We start from the raw sequence: 18,598 nt of genomic DNA on the forward strand, positions 1-18,598 counted from the left end.
GAAAATTCACTATCATTACCGATTGACTTATGTAATAAGGATATAATTAAGAATTATATAATTAAGAATAATAATAATTAATAATAACAAGATATATAATAAAATATAAATAACATGTACTAATTTAATTTCTGGATAAACTCGTAATAACTCTCAATTTTGACAGTTTGGTGAGCTCCCAGCTTCACCGTGTCTAAGCCGTTTTGTAACGGAATGTACAAGCACACGACCATAGACGTCGCCATCACAACTCGCTTACCGTATCATTCGCGTGATCATACGCCAATTCGCTTTAATTAATAACTAAAAATTTTACGTGGTTGTTTGCGAAATAGAAGAGGAACTTTGTGTTCAGTTTGACGAGTCCTACCTGCACATAACATGTGTGCAGTTAATTGTCAGACACCCTGAGTAAAACGAAACTCTGTGTTCAAGAAAAACATTGTCGATGTTGAGGTAGATTCCACGGGGACTCGACAAGTCCAAAAAGTTCGACATAAGAAGATAAATTTTTCAGACGCGAACGGTTTCTCGAGAGTGCGGTCGTCGAAATTCGCCATTTACGCGAACTTCGCGACTCTACGAGGCTGAATCCGACGGTCCTTGAAGTAAGAAAGTACAAGCATATGCCCAGAGCTCGAAACGTATATATATTATCCTGTATTCATATTGATACAACCTAATTTATTTACATTTGTTGTTATTTATTACACGGCTTTACAATAATTCTTTGTTCTTTTCGTTTTAAGTACAACATTATTAATCGTAATAATTGCGTGTCGGTGTATCCAATCACATGCGAACATAGTATATTATTTGGATATCGTCAAATAGAAGCGTGCTATTATAACAAACGTAATTACATCTATCATAAATACGTAGAACATTTGTTACGCCATCGTTACTGAAGACACTGCCGCAGTTGGACGACTAAGTACACGCGCGCGCGCGTCGAATGTTACTCTTTGAGATACTTAACACGCTGACTGCCACGCTGATTTCCACGGATCGCACGGCAAAGCCACGATCCATGGATCGTTCTAAGCGACTAGTTTAAATAACCAGAGTTAATACGACATAAATACATATATATTTCCTGTTGCACAGAGCAAGTTGATTCAAAAGTCCTCCTCCATAAAATACATGCTTCATTTTTCTCGACATATCTTCGCTTCAGAACTTTTTGTTCGCGTCAAAACAGCTGTTCAACGTTCATGAGGCAAGACCTCATGAACAAACCTCATTACTTAGCCAATTGCATATATTAGGTTGATCCAAAAATCTTTTCTCATAAAACACACGTTTCACTCGTCGACAATTTACACATGAAAACTATTTGTTCAAACAACGTTTGTCAGCGTTTATGAGGAATGACTTTTGAATCGGCCTCGTTTCTTCAGCTAACTGCATATATTTTTTAGGTCGATCCCAGAAATCTTCTCCAGTAAAATACACATATTTCACTCTCGTCGGTATATCTCTCTTGAAAACTGTTTTTTCGCAATAACATCTGTTCAACGTTTATGAGGCAAGACTTTTGAATAGAGCCCGTTTCTTGGCTAACCGCGTATATCAAGTTGAGTGTGAGAAGTCTTTTCCTATAAACTCTACACGCTTTATCCGTCAACATGTTTCTACTTTGATTTCTATTTTGCTTCAATCAGCACTTGTTCAGCATTTGTTCAGCGTTCACGGGATAAGACTTCTGAATAAACCTTATATTTCTCAACTAATTTATTCAGTTTCCTGTACACACACACATACACACAGTTATATATATATATATATATATATATATATATATATATATAATATATATATATATATGTATGCGCGTATCAAACCCTATATTTAATTCGTTAAAGGTGCGACTAGCTACGCTTAATGCGCAATTAAAAGAAACGCGACAAAGTTATAATAGCGTCGGCCACCGGTGACCCACGTGGCGGTCAACGTATTAACTAATAATGTTCGGTTATATACACGGATACAACGCTTTTACGCAGGTGTCAATTGACGTCGTGTCTCGACTTCAAATTCGCGGAATGCATGGAAGAGCTCGGAAGGTGTCTATCTGTCTATCTCGCGCGATGGATCTTACACGCCTGTACTTTTCGCTATTTTCCTTTCTCTCTCTCTCTCTCTCTCGCAGGTCGCATTTTTCTCGATGTCGTGTAACAAACATTCCACGGAATGCGAGCGAAGGATGATCTCCCTGCGGTGAGTTTTCACGATCACTCGCCGAGCAAGATTGTGTCATTCGACAAAGGCTTCGATTGTGTCAGCGAAATCATCAGCGTGATATATTCGTCGAAGATTAATTAATTGATGAATTACCTAGTCCTCCCCCTATATTTTCCCATCCGCGTGCGCCCCGATAACTCGTGCTATCTGGGGATAGGACGCTAGATAATCGCGAGGTCGACATCAAGATATTACATCGAGCGATCATGAAATCGAGTAAAATCTCACTAATGAAGTTCACAAATAAATATATACGCGTTCACACGAACCGAAAGAAGATTCGATCGAAAGGTGGCATCGTTGTGATTTATGTGGAAACTCAATGGCACATAATCTCTCGTATAATTAGCCGGGATACAATTTCCGCGATACTTTTCATATCCATACATAATCTCGCGAAGAGTAACAAGTACAAATCCATAACAAATGAGTCATAACTCTCTCTCTCTCTTTCTTTTTCTTTCTTTCTTTCTTTCTTTGCGCGGACTTGCATAGGCCTCAAAGAAATATCCCGTAGATATTCGCACCTGTCAAGAAATCAACTCCCCCTGTTCCCCTTCTTACGTGTATTACATTCAGGGTTGCGAGTAGTTAACTACTTTCTTAATTATCACGTTTAATTGACGATTAATATGAGCCAATCCAATTGAAGACCGTTTAATTCACAATTGATTTTAGCAAATTCAATCCAAAACCACTCGATTGACGATTGGTTTCAACGAATTCAATTAAAGACCATTCAATTGACGACTGAACTTAGCAAATTGAATTAAATGAATGAGTAAAGGGAATTAAAGATTATTCAGATAATAATTGAACATAGCAAATTTAATTAAAGACAGTTTAATTGACACGATTGAACTTAGTAAATTTAATTAAAGAACGTTTAATTGATATGAGCAAATTCAATCGATTTATTCGAAGATTACTTGATGACAACTAATACACTCAATGCTCCTTTCAACACAGATCTTGCTTAATTATTAGCATTTTTCACGATGCCACGATACTTTGAGAATGAATATTATACATAAAACCAACTGTAACTTGAGTTAATTGAATTTGCTCATATCAATCGTCAATTAAACAGTCTTTAATTAAATTTACTAAGCTCAATTGTTAATTGAACGATCTTTAATTCCCTTTGCTTATATCAATCGTCAATTGAACGTACTTTAATTGAATTTGTTGAAATCAATCGTCAATTAAACATTCTTCGGTTGACTTTATTGGAATCAATCGTTAATTAGTCGAAACATACTGATTCAAATCAGTTATTAAGTTGAGAAAGATTTAATTTATATCTTCACAACTCTGATTATATTACATCGATTTATCGTCGTGATATATTTAACGTTTCTTTATCCTTTTTTCTTTTACGTTACGTTACACCAATCACACATAGTTTTCGTTTACATTGTTTAGTAGAATTCCTCGCGACACTCTTGCACGTTGATAATACACGTCGTTTACACGACCAGACATCAAATTTCATTGCGAGGACACATAACACCGTTTATAATCGATAAACGACGTTCAGATTAGTCGATTAGATATTTTAACGATACGCCGTTGATACATGGGACTATATTCTCTGATAAAAGAAGTTACAATCGACAAAATGATAAAGCTTGCCTCAGCTTCGTGTGTATGAATGTGTCTATTATTACGGAAATCACTACGTTAAAACTGTCCGTCTCTTTCTTTTCTCTCTCTCTTTCTCTCTCTAATTTTTCCATCTCTCTACAAGTCAATGGAATATGTGTGCATGAGTGCCTGTGTATCCGAAAAGAAATACAAGTCTGAGACACTGAGAGAGTGAAAATCCATATCCGTATGCGAAAAACTCTGCAGTAGGACAATAAACAACCTATCTTGAAATCGCTATTTTGAAAAAACTCTCTCGATTCTCTCGCTAGCAATATCAAATCTTATCAGGAACGAGTGATTTTAAACGGACCACTCTGTATATGTATTTAGAAATCGTAAATCTAACATATACGCTTCTCGAAGTAATTAATTCGTGCGCGGGCGAAGTGTCTTCGGAGGATGTTTTGTTTTTTTTTTTTTCTGGTTTATGCTTCGTGTGAGGAAAGGCAATGTCTGTTTGTCCTTCGTATACGGACCACCTCGACCTAATTTGTTCGAAGACAGGTCGCCCTCTTCGCGAAGGAACAGAGCCTTGCGGGTTGTTCCGCGATCGGCGATTCGCTCTCAACGTGTTTTTACGAGATCGATGTGAAAAATGCGATTCTCGTGTGATCACGAAATAAGAGACGAGTGAAACGCAGTGGCGGGAATTATTATACGAATCTCCGAATGGGATTGACTTTAAGATCGATGTTACATATCGGCCAGGCTGCTCGAATCTCTAAGAGACGTCCGAGAGACATTCGCAAGGATGCCCTTCACACGCCTCCACGACGTCTTTTAGAAGCTCGCGCTGCCCGGGTTGTCCTCGAGCGACACTCCCAGACAACATTAGCCGCGTACGAAATCAGGCGCAAGTGTGAAAATCACGCTGGATGATGATAATCATTATTCGTCGCAACGTCGGATTTTCCTGTTTATCTTTTTTTTACATACGTAGCTAGAGACGGTTAAATTAATATTATTCACGCGCGAATTCTCTCCGTACTCTAATATTACCGATACAACTAATATACAGGACGCACAGCAAAATGCGAGACTACAACAATGGCGTGCGAATGTATTTTTAGATAACGTCGAGCTTGACTTCTTCTTGTCTGTTGTTTTTCGCATCCTTCAAAAGTTAAATGATCAATATGTAAATATGTATTATTATATTATATATATAATATATATAATTATATATATAATATATATTATATATATTATATAATATATATTATATATATTATATAAATATTAATATAATATAATATATATTATATATATAATATATATAATTATATATATAATATATAATAAACAGAAACAACTCTATATATGTATATAATATATATACATATATATATATATATATATATAATTTACACACATACGTTAATTGTTAATACGAGGATTAAATTCTCATTAAGGTTCCTGGCTAGTCGCTATAACTGTCCTTGTTTAGTGACGTCAGAAGCGAGAAAACGCATGCCAAGATTTCATCCGTTATACTTTTAATTAAAAAGATATATCCACAAAGTGATATTGGTGATCGATTCAGCACACTTGTAAAATTGTCCGAACACTTTCCTTTTGCTCGAACAATCAATAAATAGTCGCAAAATTAACATTGACATGATCTTGAGAAAAGAGGTTAAAAAAGAAGGTTCCATGTCAAGTTAATTTTGCGATTATTTATTGATTGTTCGAGTAAAAGGAAAGTGTTCGAACAATTTCACAAGTGTGCTGAATCGATCACCAATGTCACTTTGTGGATATATCTTTTCAATTAAAAGTATAACGGACGAAATCTTAGCATGTGTTTTCTCACTTCTGACGTCATTAAACAAGGACAGTCACAGTGACTAGTCAGGAGTCTTAAAGGATAGCATCCTCGCGGGCAGAGTTAATTAGCAGGAAAAGATATCCTGTCGCTTAATCTACATTTCGCATAAACACCGAATGTCACAACTTCACAATTAGGCCCCCGTCAGCTGATCGAATTCATCGAGAAATACGTCCGCAGTCGTCCGATGCGATAGTCTCGCATTTTCTACACTCTGCACGATATTATTCAAACCGGTTATCATATTAACTTAAGAACTCCCTCACACTTGACTCGAGGGACGAACGTTCAGATTAAAATAGCGATCGATTAACGTGTAAATATCTTAGAGAGAAGTTAAAGCTTATCGTTTTACGGGTAGTTAAGTAACTTCAATAATGTACATATCAGTGGGAGAACCGATATTTCACGTATTTGTCATCAAGGCTTCGTCATCTTATTTTCACCTTTTCGTTCGTGTATACTCTATACGTAAATCTTTTAGAAATTCCATTGGTGACAGAGACCGGGAGGTGAGCACACCAAGTGCTTTACACACAGAGGCATTAAAAGATTTAAATTACAAAGTATATACTTTCATTCGCGTACAGAGAAAAGGAACAACTGTAAAGTATATAATTGCACAGTTTCTCTAGCGGAAGATCGCCTCATTAAGTTACACAGGATAATAATCACTCGCGTTCGCAGAGCGGCCTGCACGCGCATTTCATTCGACGCACTTTGGAACGCAGTCGACGTCCAATGGAAAAATTTCTTTTAGCTATCATAACACATACGCGCAGAAAATGTTACATAACTTTTGTGTGTTATATAAATTTCTCTCGACTTTACATTATTTTCCAGTGCAAGAACATACTTTCAATAGAGTTTATCTTGCTGAGGAAAGTAATAAATTTTTGTAAATAATGAAATATTATGATTCTTTTAAAGAATAAAATATTAGGAGTACTCATAAATAATTAAATATTTCAGAACGAAACATATTTAAAGTTTTTAAACAATTTTTCAAATTAATTAAAAAACTTTTACTTTTTAGTGATATAATAAAAATTAAATACTCTTTACCTACAAAACATATTAAGGAAATACTGTTTATATATAATACGGAGAAAATATTGTACTAAAAATTACAACAAAATTGTTGTGATCTTGGATCGTACAAAATTATGATCAAAATAACTATGTTTGTTTAAAAATATACGTTTAACTTTTTATTACAATTGTAATGTAATCGTAAATAATTGAATGCTTTTAATATCGTATATTCTGTGGATTGTCGAATTTATTATTTTTTTCTTTGATAATTTATATTATAATTTCAATATAATCCAGCTATACAAAATACATTGTGAAAAGATATATAATTTTAATGTAATGTTTACTACAACATCTTATTCGTGTACACAACTCGCGTAGAAACTGATAAAAATAAAAATCTTGTAGATATTTAATTACTTTCATGAATACCTTTAATACAAAAAGTATTTATGAAATGGAAGATTGATAAATTAAGATGGAATGTCGATATGTTCCTCGGCTACAAAGTAATCTCTACAGTAATTTCTACTCGAACATTCTCTTTGGGTAGGTTCTCCCGTTGGACGTCTCAATGCGTCTCGAAATACGTCGAAAGAAAGTGTTTTCGAGCCCAAATGTGTTATTGAACCCAAATGTGTCTACATTGAAACCCCTAAAAAATGATAAGAATAAATAAAAAAATAGTGTACGATAAAATTACCTAATAATTGTATAATTTGGTACCCCTCCTTATGAAGAAAAAAAAAGAAGAAAAAGAAAAGAAAAATTCGTTACATCAAACCGATCGCAGTCTATCCTATCGAGAGACAATGAACGTAGTTATGATCTACCGTGTCGATGAGCTATCGTAGGGACTCGGCGCTATAAACATGAATCAGTGCTCGCGATGGTTTTTCCACGTGTTCAGTCTACCATCTGGTTGGTCCGGTGTCGGTCGAAGCTGCATTCGCTCCTATGAATGGATTTGTGGCAGCCGCTAGATTGAAATATCGTATTAGTAATGACGAATTATTAGTACGTCGCGATAATTTATCTTCTACTACTTTCTTTTTCTTTTCTTTCTTTCCGCCAACAACGCGCGTTTGCAGCGATTCGGCGAGATAATACAGCGAGAACTCGGTGTTCTCTACGAAACGGAAAGCTTTATGTACAGAGCGAAATTTATATCGTGATCGTGTATCGCTGGAGTTGGCTCAAGCTTGGAGCTTGGAGCAAATCCGGAGTGCGTGAAAATTGTCTAGGAAAGCGAGAAGAAAACACGCAAAACAAAAGAAAAGAGATACTCTAAAGATTAGCTTATTTTAGAATGAAGCTACAGGTTGTGAAAATTATTTGAATAATTTTCATTTCTTTATTTACTTTTTCTAATTATTCTTTTCAATAAATGTCTAATTTCAGGAAATATAAACTTGTTATAACTTGTTAATATTCCTTATAAGTTTAAAGTAATTACAAGTTTGTATTACATATTATATGATTAAATTATAATGACAATGGTAAATAATATAAATTGATAAATAATGACGGATTATTTCACAGAAATATAAACTTTATATCCCAAAAGTAAATTTTCAAATACTTTTCTCAATGTATAAATAATCTGTGATAGAACTATGTAAAAAATAGACGAAGAAATGGAAAAAATTTCCTGTCTATACAATCACGTATATTTGTTGCAACGATTTAACGTGCAACGATTCGTCGAGTTGTCACACGTAATTATATAGACAGGAAACTTCTTTCTATTTCTTTGCTATTATTTTAACGTAGTCCCACCATTGCTATTTCCTGTGTAAGAATTTACTTTTACATATAAAATATATTTTACAACAGAATCTAATAGATGATATATCCATTATTATTTATATAATTTAGTTACAATATGTAATACAAACATACAATCATTCTAAACTCATAAGAAATATTTATAACTGTAATATTTCCTGAAATTAGGTATATATTAAAAAGAACAATTAGAGAAAATAAATAAGGAAATTAGAGAAAATATATAAATAAAGGAATCAAAATTATTCTCTAATAATTTTCACTTCTGTATGTTGCAAGTGCAATGCTTGATATTTTAAAACAAATTCAAGTTTTGCAATTGGTGGAAAAAATTCGATTTAAGAGGAGATTCTGATTTAGATTGCCAAAAACTAGGTCTTTACAAATTTCTTTCAAAGAAATAAGTAAGGATATCAATATAGTTTTGACTGTGTTGTTTATAACTGAGTATAAAAGAATTCTTTTATTTAAAAAAGAATTGAAGTTCTGTCGTTCAAGTTTGTTGTCTTCGGATGTCTCTAACTGATGGATAACATTACAACTCGTGTAATAATCTTAAACAATAAAGTAAAGAAATTAAAAAATTTAAATTTGCAGAAGAATGTATCTTTGCTACGTGTAGAAAGTTGAGATTTAACTAAGAGATTTTTTTTATTTAGTGTCACGAAAGAAATATTTGTTTTGGAAATTTTTAGGATTTAGATACTCCAGCAAATATAATACAGTTTCTAACTTTTCTTCACTCACTTGTTTGAAATTAATTATTAAACGAATCGTAATGTTATTCATCAAGCAGAGACGTCCGGCGACACCGTGCTCAGCGCAAAAGACCTGAACAATGAAATTTCAAAATTTTTTTTCAATAAAAAATAATTTTCTTATATTTAAAACAACAATAAACAATATGATCAAAACTCTATATTGACATCTCTATTCATTTCTGTGAAAAAATATGTAGAAACCTGTTTCTCGACTATCTAAGCCAAAACCCTCCCTTAACAACATTTCGATGAAACGTCGCCAGCTCGTTAGCGCTAAAAACGACAAGAACGCAGGATAAATTGGGAATAACGGCAAAAGAAAGAGAACTGTGCGAGGCGCATAATCACGTAGTGTGCATATATATGTATATTTGTTTTTACGATGAAACATAATACGACTCGTATGGACACCTATTTGGACACAAGTTACGGAGTGAGAGGTACTCTCCTCAGTGAAATCTTTTAAAACAAACGTCATAAAAGGTATACGACACGATCGTGGCTGCAAAGCTTGCGCGGTTAAATCATCGAATCCGAGTGTTCTCGTTGAAGCGTCGAAAAGCGCGACGAGGAATGATAACAGTGTGGTGTAAAAACCGTATCTTTTCTTGCTTCCTTATCATTTATGTTTATATTATAAACGATGGAGCGAGAGGTGAACCTCCCGTTAAAAGCTCACTTCCCTCCTTATCTCTTTCTCTTGCATTTTGGTACGCGTACTGGCATGTACAATGTGTATATTCTTCGGACGCTATCTAAAACTAAATCACTAATTCTTATTCGGCGCATACTCTCGCACGTGTTACCATCGCGCTACGCAAAAAAATCACACGGGAAATCGCACGACGAGAACACGCGTAAATACAAAGTATACTCTTGAAAAATCCTTTCTTCTCTTAAGTATCGTTCAGCACAACATATGCAGGATGCCTCTCAAAACCGTCGTGCGACACTTCGACAGTGTATTCTGAAGCATAAGTGAAGTCGAAAATGTTAATACGTCGTCATCTGTACCAGCTGATTTCAGCTGATACCAGCACTGCATGTCTATACAACTACACTTTTAGCTGCTGATAATTTTATTTTAGTATACTACACTTGAAATTAGTTAAAAGAGAATTAGCTAAATAAATAAAAATCTGTGCTCTTCCAAAAATATCGACCTCGATATTTTTGTATCAGGACTTTCGACTTTTTAAATGAGCCACAGAATATGCTTTCGCGATGTCGCACGACGGGACTTTGCGGACACTGCATAAAACGTTCGTGTTTTCTCGCGCGCGTGATACCTTCCCAACATCGAGAACAGATATCCCTGTCCGATTACTGGAAGACAGTATCTCCAATACTGTTTCAATAGTTTTCACCCACGGTCGACCTGTGCGACGACAGAGAAATATATCGCGGGTAAAGAGGAAAGAATGTCGCCGGAGCTTTGCACGGTGAAACACGAGAGAGAAATCTATACCTAAGTCACGACGTTCTCTATCGAGAGCTTTACACACAACGAATCTACTAATCAGCTAATTCCTAACGCGGATTTCGAATGATCACACTAGAAGTTTTATATCGAGCAAAACAACACGACGGAAAATCACTTTGTAGAAGCATGATAATGTCTTCTTCGACGCAGCGGAATCGTTTTCTCAAGGAACGATGGGGGAATTCGTCGGACGAGAACACGGGTGAGAAAAATTATCATAATCAGCAAGAGAGGAAACGAAAAAAAAGAAGAACGGTGTATATGTGGACGTGCATTTTCCCGAAAAACCCGAACTTGAAATCCGGAAACTCAGATAATTTCCCAAAAAGTCGCAATACGAAAATCTGAAAATATCGAAACAATATCTCGAAGTACAATCTTCCCGAAGTATTGTTCAGAGAAGGAATTATTAAAAATGGTACATATATGTGTGTATTAATATCTAGGGCTATGTCGTAGATTTCAAAATTATGTCTAGACGAATCGTTTGCATAATTTTCCACGTAATGTATACACAGTTTTCTATGTAAACAGTGTAAGTTATGTAGAATATTGCAAATTGTATTAAAATATACAAAAAAGGAGTGATTAAGTTACGAAACAGTTATTTGTATTTGTTAACGCGTATTTATTTTGAGAATTAATTACAAATGTGATGTGTTGAAATGTGATGAAATTTTCATACAATCTTTTATCTCTTTTAAACACATCACATTTGTAATTAATTCTCAAAACAAATACGCGTTAACAAATACAAATAACTGTTTCGTAACTTAATCACTCCTTTTTTGTATATTTTAATACAATTTGCAATATTCTACATAACTTACACTGTTTATCATCGTGTGACAGATTGGTAGATTTAATTTTCTATGGGTAAGAATACAACCAGAAAATTCTGCAAATTCTAATTTGTTCAGGAAACAACGTTTATAAATTTACACATTGAGGATCTTATACATTGAGGATCTTATACATTGAAGATCAAATAGAAATATAAATTTTTTTTAGAAAAATTTGAAGCAAGCCACATATTTTTTTAAACAACATTCGTAGATCAATCATTATTTGCATAGATAACATCTATGATGTAATTTATCTATAACGTAGAGTATTATGATTTACGCTCTGTTAATATCTACGCATTTGAGCATATTCTTGTTATACTCGAATAAATATGTATAAATACAATCTCGTTGATCGTGCAACGATCGATGCAACGAGACAATTCGAACTTCAGTAAAGTTGCTATTTCGGAGAGATTGTCTCGGTGTGTTCTGATTTTTCGGTATTACACGACTTTTCTCAGGAAAGGTCGCCCTACTTTTTAATTTCCGATACATTTCTTTTCGGGATAATGCGACGGTCCAGCAAGAAAGCGGGCAAATAGAAGAGAGCGCGGAGATCTCGGCGATCTCGGGCGAAAGAAGAGGGTGAGAGATGACGTATGGCTGACCAACACTGATGCGGTCATGTACAAAAAGAATGTAACAACTCATAGTATGAAGTCTCTACGTTCAAGAACTCGTAATACCAGTGGTATAAATCACGCGTTCGCCGCCGCTGTTTAGATTCGTGCTTTCGTTAGCCGTAGACGTCGTCGCCGCTGATCCCGGTGCGGGCATGGCGTATACAGGCGGCTGCACGTTGGACGAGTTCGGTGAGGATCTGCCTTGTGGTTGAGAAGTTACTGCTTCCTCATCACTCTCCTCTTCCTGCGAACGTACATTTTCAACATCGAATGTGATAGACAGATACATATATACAATACATACATCATATATGCGTAGAGAAGCGACTGCCGCTCTATTTATATCCGCGGGCAAGTAACTCTACACAGAGAGAACGATTTGGTTGAATCAAGTAAACGCTTCTTTGGAATAGTCCAAACGAATTTTTCGATTAATCGAACAAAACTTTGTTTGAAGCAACAAAAGTATTTATTTGCGGCTTAGTTCCAAAGAAATATTTTTGTTGTATCAACCAAATAATTTGCTTGGACTATTCCAAAGAAACATTTGTTTCATTCAATAAATCGTTCTCGCTGTGTACTCTTGAAATGCATCTTACGCTCTTATCGTGTATAACACTTCGAAACGTTCCTAAGCAAGTGTGTAATCTGTATATTTTTCTCCCCGACTTCCCCTAACTCCCTAATTCACACCTTTGTATACAATTAGGCTCGTATTAACAATCGTTACTTGACGCTTGTCTCACATGAGATATTTAGATCGGAACTGAGGCTTGTATTAATGGTTATTAAAATACAAGGGTTGCGAATAATTACTTTTTAATTTATCACTTTTTTTAACTCAGTTTTTAATTCAAGTAATTAATTACTTTTTTAATTCATTATATCGTGTTTAATTGACGAACATGAACAAATTCAATTGAAAACCGTTCGATTGACAATTTATTTCAACGAATTCAATTAAAGACCGTTCAATTGACGATTGATATGCGCGAAGGGAAACTCGTTAATAATTGATTTTTAAAGATAATTAAAGGCCGCTTAATTGACGATTAAACTTGCAAATATAATTAAAGGATATTTAACTGATGATTAATACGAATAAATTCGATCGACTCAATAGAAGATTGCTCGATAACGATTGATATATGCCCAATGCTTGTTTCAACGCAGATCCTATTCTATTATCGACATTTTTCACGACGTTCTGAGAATGGATATTATTCACAGAATCGATTGTAACCTTGTGTAATCGAACGCTCTTCGATTAAATTGCTCATATCAATAATTAATTAAACGTCCTTTAAATTTACTAAGTTCAATCGTCAATTAAATGGCTTTTAATTTGCTAAGTTCAATTGTTAATTGAGTGATCTTTGATTTTCTTCACTTGACCAACAGTCAATCGAACGGTTTTTAATTGAATTTGTTGAAATTAATCGTCAATTAAAAATTCTTCTCGATTTTGCTTGAATCATTCGTTTATGAATTAAATTGAAACATATTTGTTCAAATCAATTATTAAATTAAGAAATTAATTAAATTGAGAATTTAATATTTTTACAATTCTTATTATTACTTGAAATTATTATTCTTATTATTACAATTCTTATTATTACTTGAAATTTATCTGAAGGTAGATACTCAGATTTGAATTTAGAATTGGATGGCAGTCTTTCAGTTTAGTCGTGATTACAGATATAAATGCCACATATATCACAATTCAACTAGAAAACTTGGATTTAGCTCTATAGCTTCGAATATAAATCTAAATATCTTATATAAGACGAGTTTTAGATGACAACTATTAATATCGGCCTTAGAGTTGAATTTAAATTTTTCAGTTAAATTATACGATATATGTGAATATATTTTTAATTATATATATCATTATATAATTCAACCAAAAAATTTGTATCCACTAATTTCAAATTTGTATCACATCCCGAGACAAGTTTCAAGTAACAATTATTAATACACACCTATTAATACACCTATAGTAATAGTTGTTATAAGACTTGTGAGATGCAACATAAGATACATGAGATACTCAGGTGCGAATTTACATATTACATATGAGTCTTTGAACATTTGAAATTTGTTTCACCCTAAGATAGTTGGACTCGTTAATAATTGTTACTTGCAACTTGTCTTAAGTGAGATACTCACCTAAATTAACTGAATTAACTAGATTTACTGAATTAACTAAATTTACTCACCTGAATTTAAAGTTAGTGAGAATTCACGTCTTATCAGAAAAACAGAAAGTAGAGAAGCCAATCAACCACGTGGGAGTCGATAATTTTTGTTTCTCTACTAGCGCGAGTTCTACCTTGATTTCTGCCTTTCTGTTTTTTGCTTTTTTGCCAAAGTGTAAATTCCCCCTTTTATGTGAGTTCTTCGGCTGAATTACAATTACAAACGTAATGTCACATATATTATGATTAAAAAAAATCAGAGAAGCCAATCAGCCACGTGGGAGTTGATAATTTTTGTTTCTCTACTAGCGCGAGTTCTATCTTGATTTCTGCCTTTCTGTTTTTGATTTTTTGCCAAAGTGTAAATTCCCCCTTTTATGTGAGTTCTTCAGCTGAATTACAATTACAAACGTAATGTCACATATATTATGATTAAAAAAAATCAGACCTAACGCTCAAATTTTACTTATTCAAGTTATAAATTTGAGTATCTCATGTGAAACAAAATTCGAGTAACGTCTATTAATATGGTCTCAGATTTTAATTTATTATTAAAGTTTTTTAAGTAACTCACGATTGTAAATATAATATCACGTCATACGATTCAACTGAAAAACTCGGATCTAACTTAAAATCTCATATTAGTAACTGCCGTTGGAAACTTGTCTCATGCAAAATACTCAGACTTTTATTCAGAGTTAAATCTGAGTTTTCCAGTTGAATTTGTTGATTTTATCAGGAAGGATAGCTTGAAGCAGTTTCATGAAATAAGTTCACGAAGAATGTAGCCCAGAAGCCAAATCGATTTCCATTTCCTCTCATCAAAAAAACTCAAAGTTCTATATCTGACATTATATTTGTAATTACGATTCAACTGAAAATATATTACTTTCATATATAACTCTAACTATAAATTTAAATGTCTTATTTGAGACAAGTTTTAAATAATAACTGTTAATATGAGTTTAAATTCAAATTCGGGTTTCACATGAGACAAGTTTCAAGCAAGATAAATGTCCCAGTAATTGAACAATGTTCCAATGATTGAAATATTAATAATACATTTATGCTTAATATCTCTAAAAAAAGTCTTTGAAATTTTATTAAGATATTTCTTTATGCTCTCTCAATATAATTTGTAATATTATTTAATAAATGTTCAATCATTGAGACTGTATTATTCGTTAATTAGGACATAACACACTTATCAATTCAGTGTGTTACAATTGACATTATTTATATATCTCATTCAAATTATAACATATTTATTATTTTATTTCCTATTATTTTTTGAGAGAGAGATAACTGGCAAACCAAAATTTTACAAGCGTTAATTTTATATTAGTAATCCATTAATTATTTATAAAAAAATTTGATCTTATGCTTTCTTATTAGTTCAATCCTTTGGGACATTTACTTTAATAACTATTAATACCTATTATATTTAATAACTATTAATAACTATTAATACATTAAACTCGTAGTACTTAATACTTATTACTATAAACTTGTCTCTCACGTGAGATACACAGATTTGTATATAGAGTTACATGTGAGAACTTTTTTAGTTGAATTGCGATTACAAATATAATGTCACATATGTCATATGATTGAATTGAAAAATTCAGATTTAATTAGAAATTTATGCTGCAATTCTAAGCAAATATACGAGCAAATCGTAAAATCGTAGCTTACGAAAAAAAAATCGTAGATATTTACGAGTTATCATATGACATATGGTCCACATCGAATTGCAGATCTACTCATAAGTTCTTACGAGAACGAGTTTTACGATTTCGTCTAGAATTGCGGTATTAAATCTGAGTATTTCACGTAAGAGACAAATTTCAAGTAACAACTATTAATACGCACTTTAGACACTAGTGTCACGTAACGTTGATTGTGTTCTCATATTTACAATAAGCTGCAAATTCACTCGTGTCAAGTACTTTCGTACCAGCAGAATTCGATTTTGGAATAGCAAAAAGACGGACGGAAGCATATGAGGTCGATTCAGGCAACATCGTAGTACATACAGACATCCTCTACAAGTTTTCTGATTTCAAACTCTGAGGATTCTCTTAAATTCTTCTGACAAACGTGTAGCTCGGTTCAACCAAATACATGCTGCCGAATTGTCACGTTATCTGCCGATCAATTTATCTCCCATTAAGGAAGCCCCTCTTGGCTTTTCTGTGAATGGTGCATGATACAATTTTGTTTGATTCTTCCATCACCACATATAACGTGTACACGTGTGCACGCGCGTATATGTAAGCATGAAGGCACACAGACGGTACGTTATCCGAATGGAATGAACATGAATGGAATATCGATGTGTCGTCGTAAAAACGAGCTCAACTCCGCAGCTCTTTATGAGAGATGAGAGATATGTTACACGGCAAAGGGATGAGATAATTGTTTGACAACATTTTTACAGATACGTTATGGAAAATAGTGCAGACTATCGTTCTACATGCGCCGTAAAATCTAACATGACGGCGTGTCGTGTGTATGAATCACTCACAAGTAGCTATTTATAGTAATTGCAAGTATGTTAATTATTTACGAGACTGCACGAACGTCACAATAATCTGTCATTCACATACCTTATAATCCAAAGATTTAATAGTGTGCGTGTGTGCGAATGTTATAATGGAGTGTTACGAAAAGTGTCGTTATTAAAACTATCTTTGTGTATGTCGTACACAAGTACAGTTGCATCGATGTTATACCATTCACCAAATCGATAATCACCAGAAAATTTCGACCAACCGTGTCCGTTTCTAGCTGATCTTTTATCATGACTGTTGATTCATTCGGCAAGCGGAAATGTGTCAAAATAGAAGTGATATTTTGACAGCTTTATATGTTAATATTTTATTTTAACATTTTCACGCTATTTTCTCTCAAACTATTCGTCATTTGATAAGCGTCCCAGAATATTAATAAACATTTTACTTTACTATATTCGAAAATAATATTTTAAGTGTAAAAAAAAATATTTAAAAATATTTTTTTACTTATTTTTAACATTCTTACTCTTCTTCTACTGATTGCGCGTTACACGTGAGCGGATAAATTTCTGATAAAAACACGTATGTAAGAAACGTTAAGCTGTCAAAATGTCACTTCTGTTTTGACACATTCCCGCTTGTCTGATGAATCAACAGTCATGAAAAACGATCAGCTAAAAACGGACAGGGCTGGTTGAAATTCTCTAATAATTATCAATCTAGTGAATGATATAGCATCAATGCAACTGAGTGTACGTATGTGATTTGTGTGAAATCACCCCACCGTGACATCGGAAGAAGATCGTAAAACAAAAAGGCATTAATGTTCAAAATCGATTGTAGCAAAGTAGAAGGAAAGAAACCGAAATGTCAAGCATCATAATAACTTACCTGTTCCGAACTTCGCGGTTGACTTGTCACAACATCAGCCTCTGGATTCGGGTTCCGCTATAATACAATAATAACATAAACAAAACAGCTAAACTATGTACGCTTTTCTATAAAAAAAAAAGAGACGTAACTTGGCATGCATGTATGAGACAATAAGAATTCATGCATTCGTTTCTCAATCTTTGTGTGCGAATTATCGCGCAAGTGACGGACACAGAGAACAATATTTAGAAGAATTTGTCGATTGAAACGGGAACTAGAGAAAACAAACCGCAAAGAAATATACACAGATAAACGTAAGGGGAACAAAACTAGGACCATGTGTGTGCTACGCAGTATTGTGAGTTATTAATTACTTTTTTAATTATCTTATTTAATTAATTATATTTAATTCACGATTTTAATATGAGCCATTGAAGACCATTTAATTAACAATTGATTTTAACAAATAAAATCGAAAACCATTCAAATGACGATTGGTTTCGACGAATTCAATTAAAGATCGTTCAGTTAATCCTCCATTGCTCTCGTTCGGCTGACGAACGTTAGTGTTCTCGTATAAGAGTGAAATGTCGCGCCTATGATTATATTATTATATATAATAATATATATATTATATTATATATTATTATAATATATATATTATATTATAATATATTAAATTATTATTATTAGTTGAATTTAAATGAAAATTTAATTATTGCTATATTAATACGGCAATAATATTATATTA

General features: G+C 33.5%; 1 protein-coding gene across 4 annotated transcripts in view; it reads right to left on the reverse strand.

Moving 5' to 3' along the window:
• Nucleotides 1–629: 629 nt before the first annotated feature.
• LOC116851008 (dnaJ homolog subfamily C member 5) overlaps nt 630–18,598 on the reverse strand; it is a 28,744-nt gene continuing 10,775 nt past the window's right edge. The window contains exons 5-8 of one of the 4 annotated variants that reach the window (XR_004379510.1): nt 17,866–17,922; nt 12,324–12,504; nt 7,591–7,736; nt 630–7,412 (exon numbers count right to left, since the gene is read on the reverse strand). Coding sequence is in view for 3 of the 4 variants with exons in the window: in XM_032829974.1 (XP_032685865.1) it covers nt 7,669–7,736; nt 12,324–12,504; nt 17,866–17,922 (306 nt within the window). In the remaining variant the exon portion in view is untranslated. Of the gene's footprint in view, nt 7,737–12,323; nt 12,505–14,479; nt 14,665–17,865; nt 17,923–18,598 lie in introns of those variants that run through there. The other 3 variants (XM_032829974.1, XM_032829976.1, XM_032829975.1) reach the window with 3 other exon arrangements.

The sequence above is a fragment of the Odontomachus brunneus genome, unplaced genomic scaffold (genome assembly GCF_010583005.1).
Source record: "Odontomachus brunneus isolate Ranch 3 - 2012 unplaced genomic scaffold, Obru_v1 Obru_scaffold_164, whole genome shotgun sequence".
NCBI lineage: Eukaryota > Metazoa > Arthropoda > Insecta > Hymenoptera > Formicidae > Odontomachus > Odontomachus brunneus.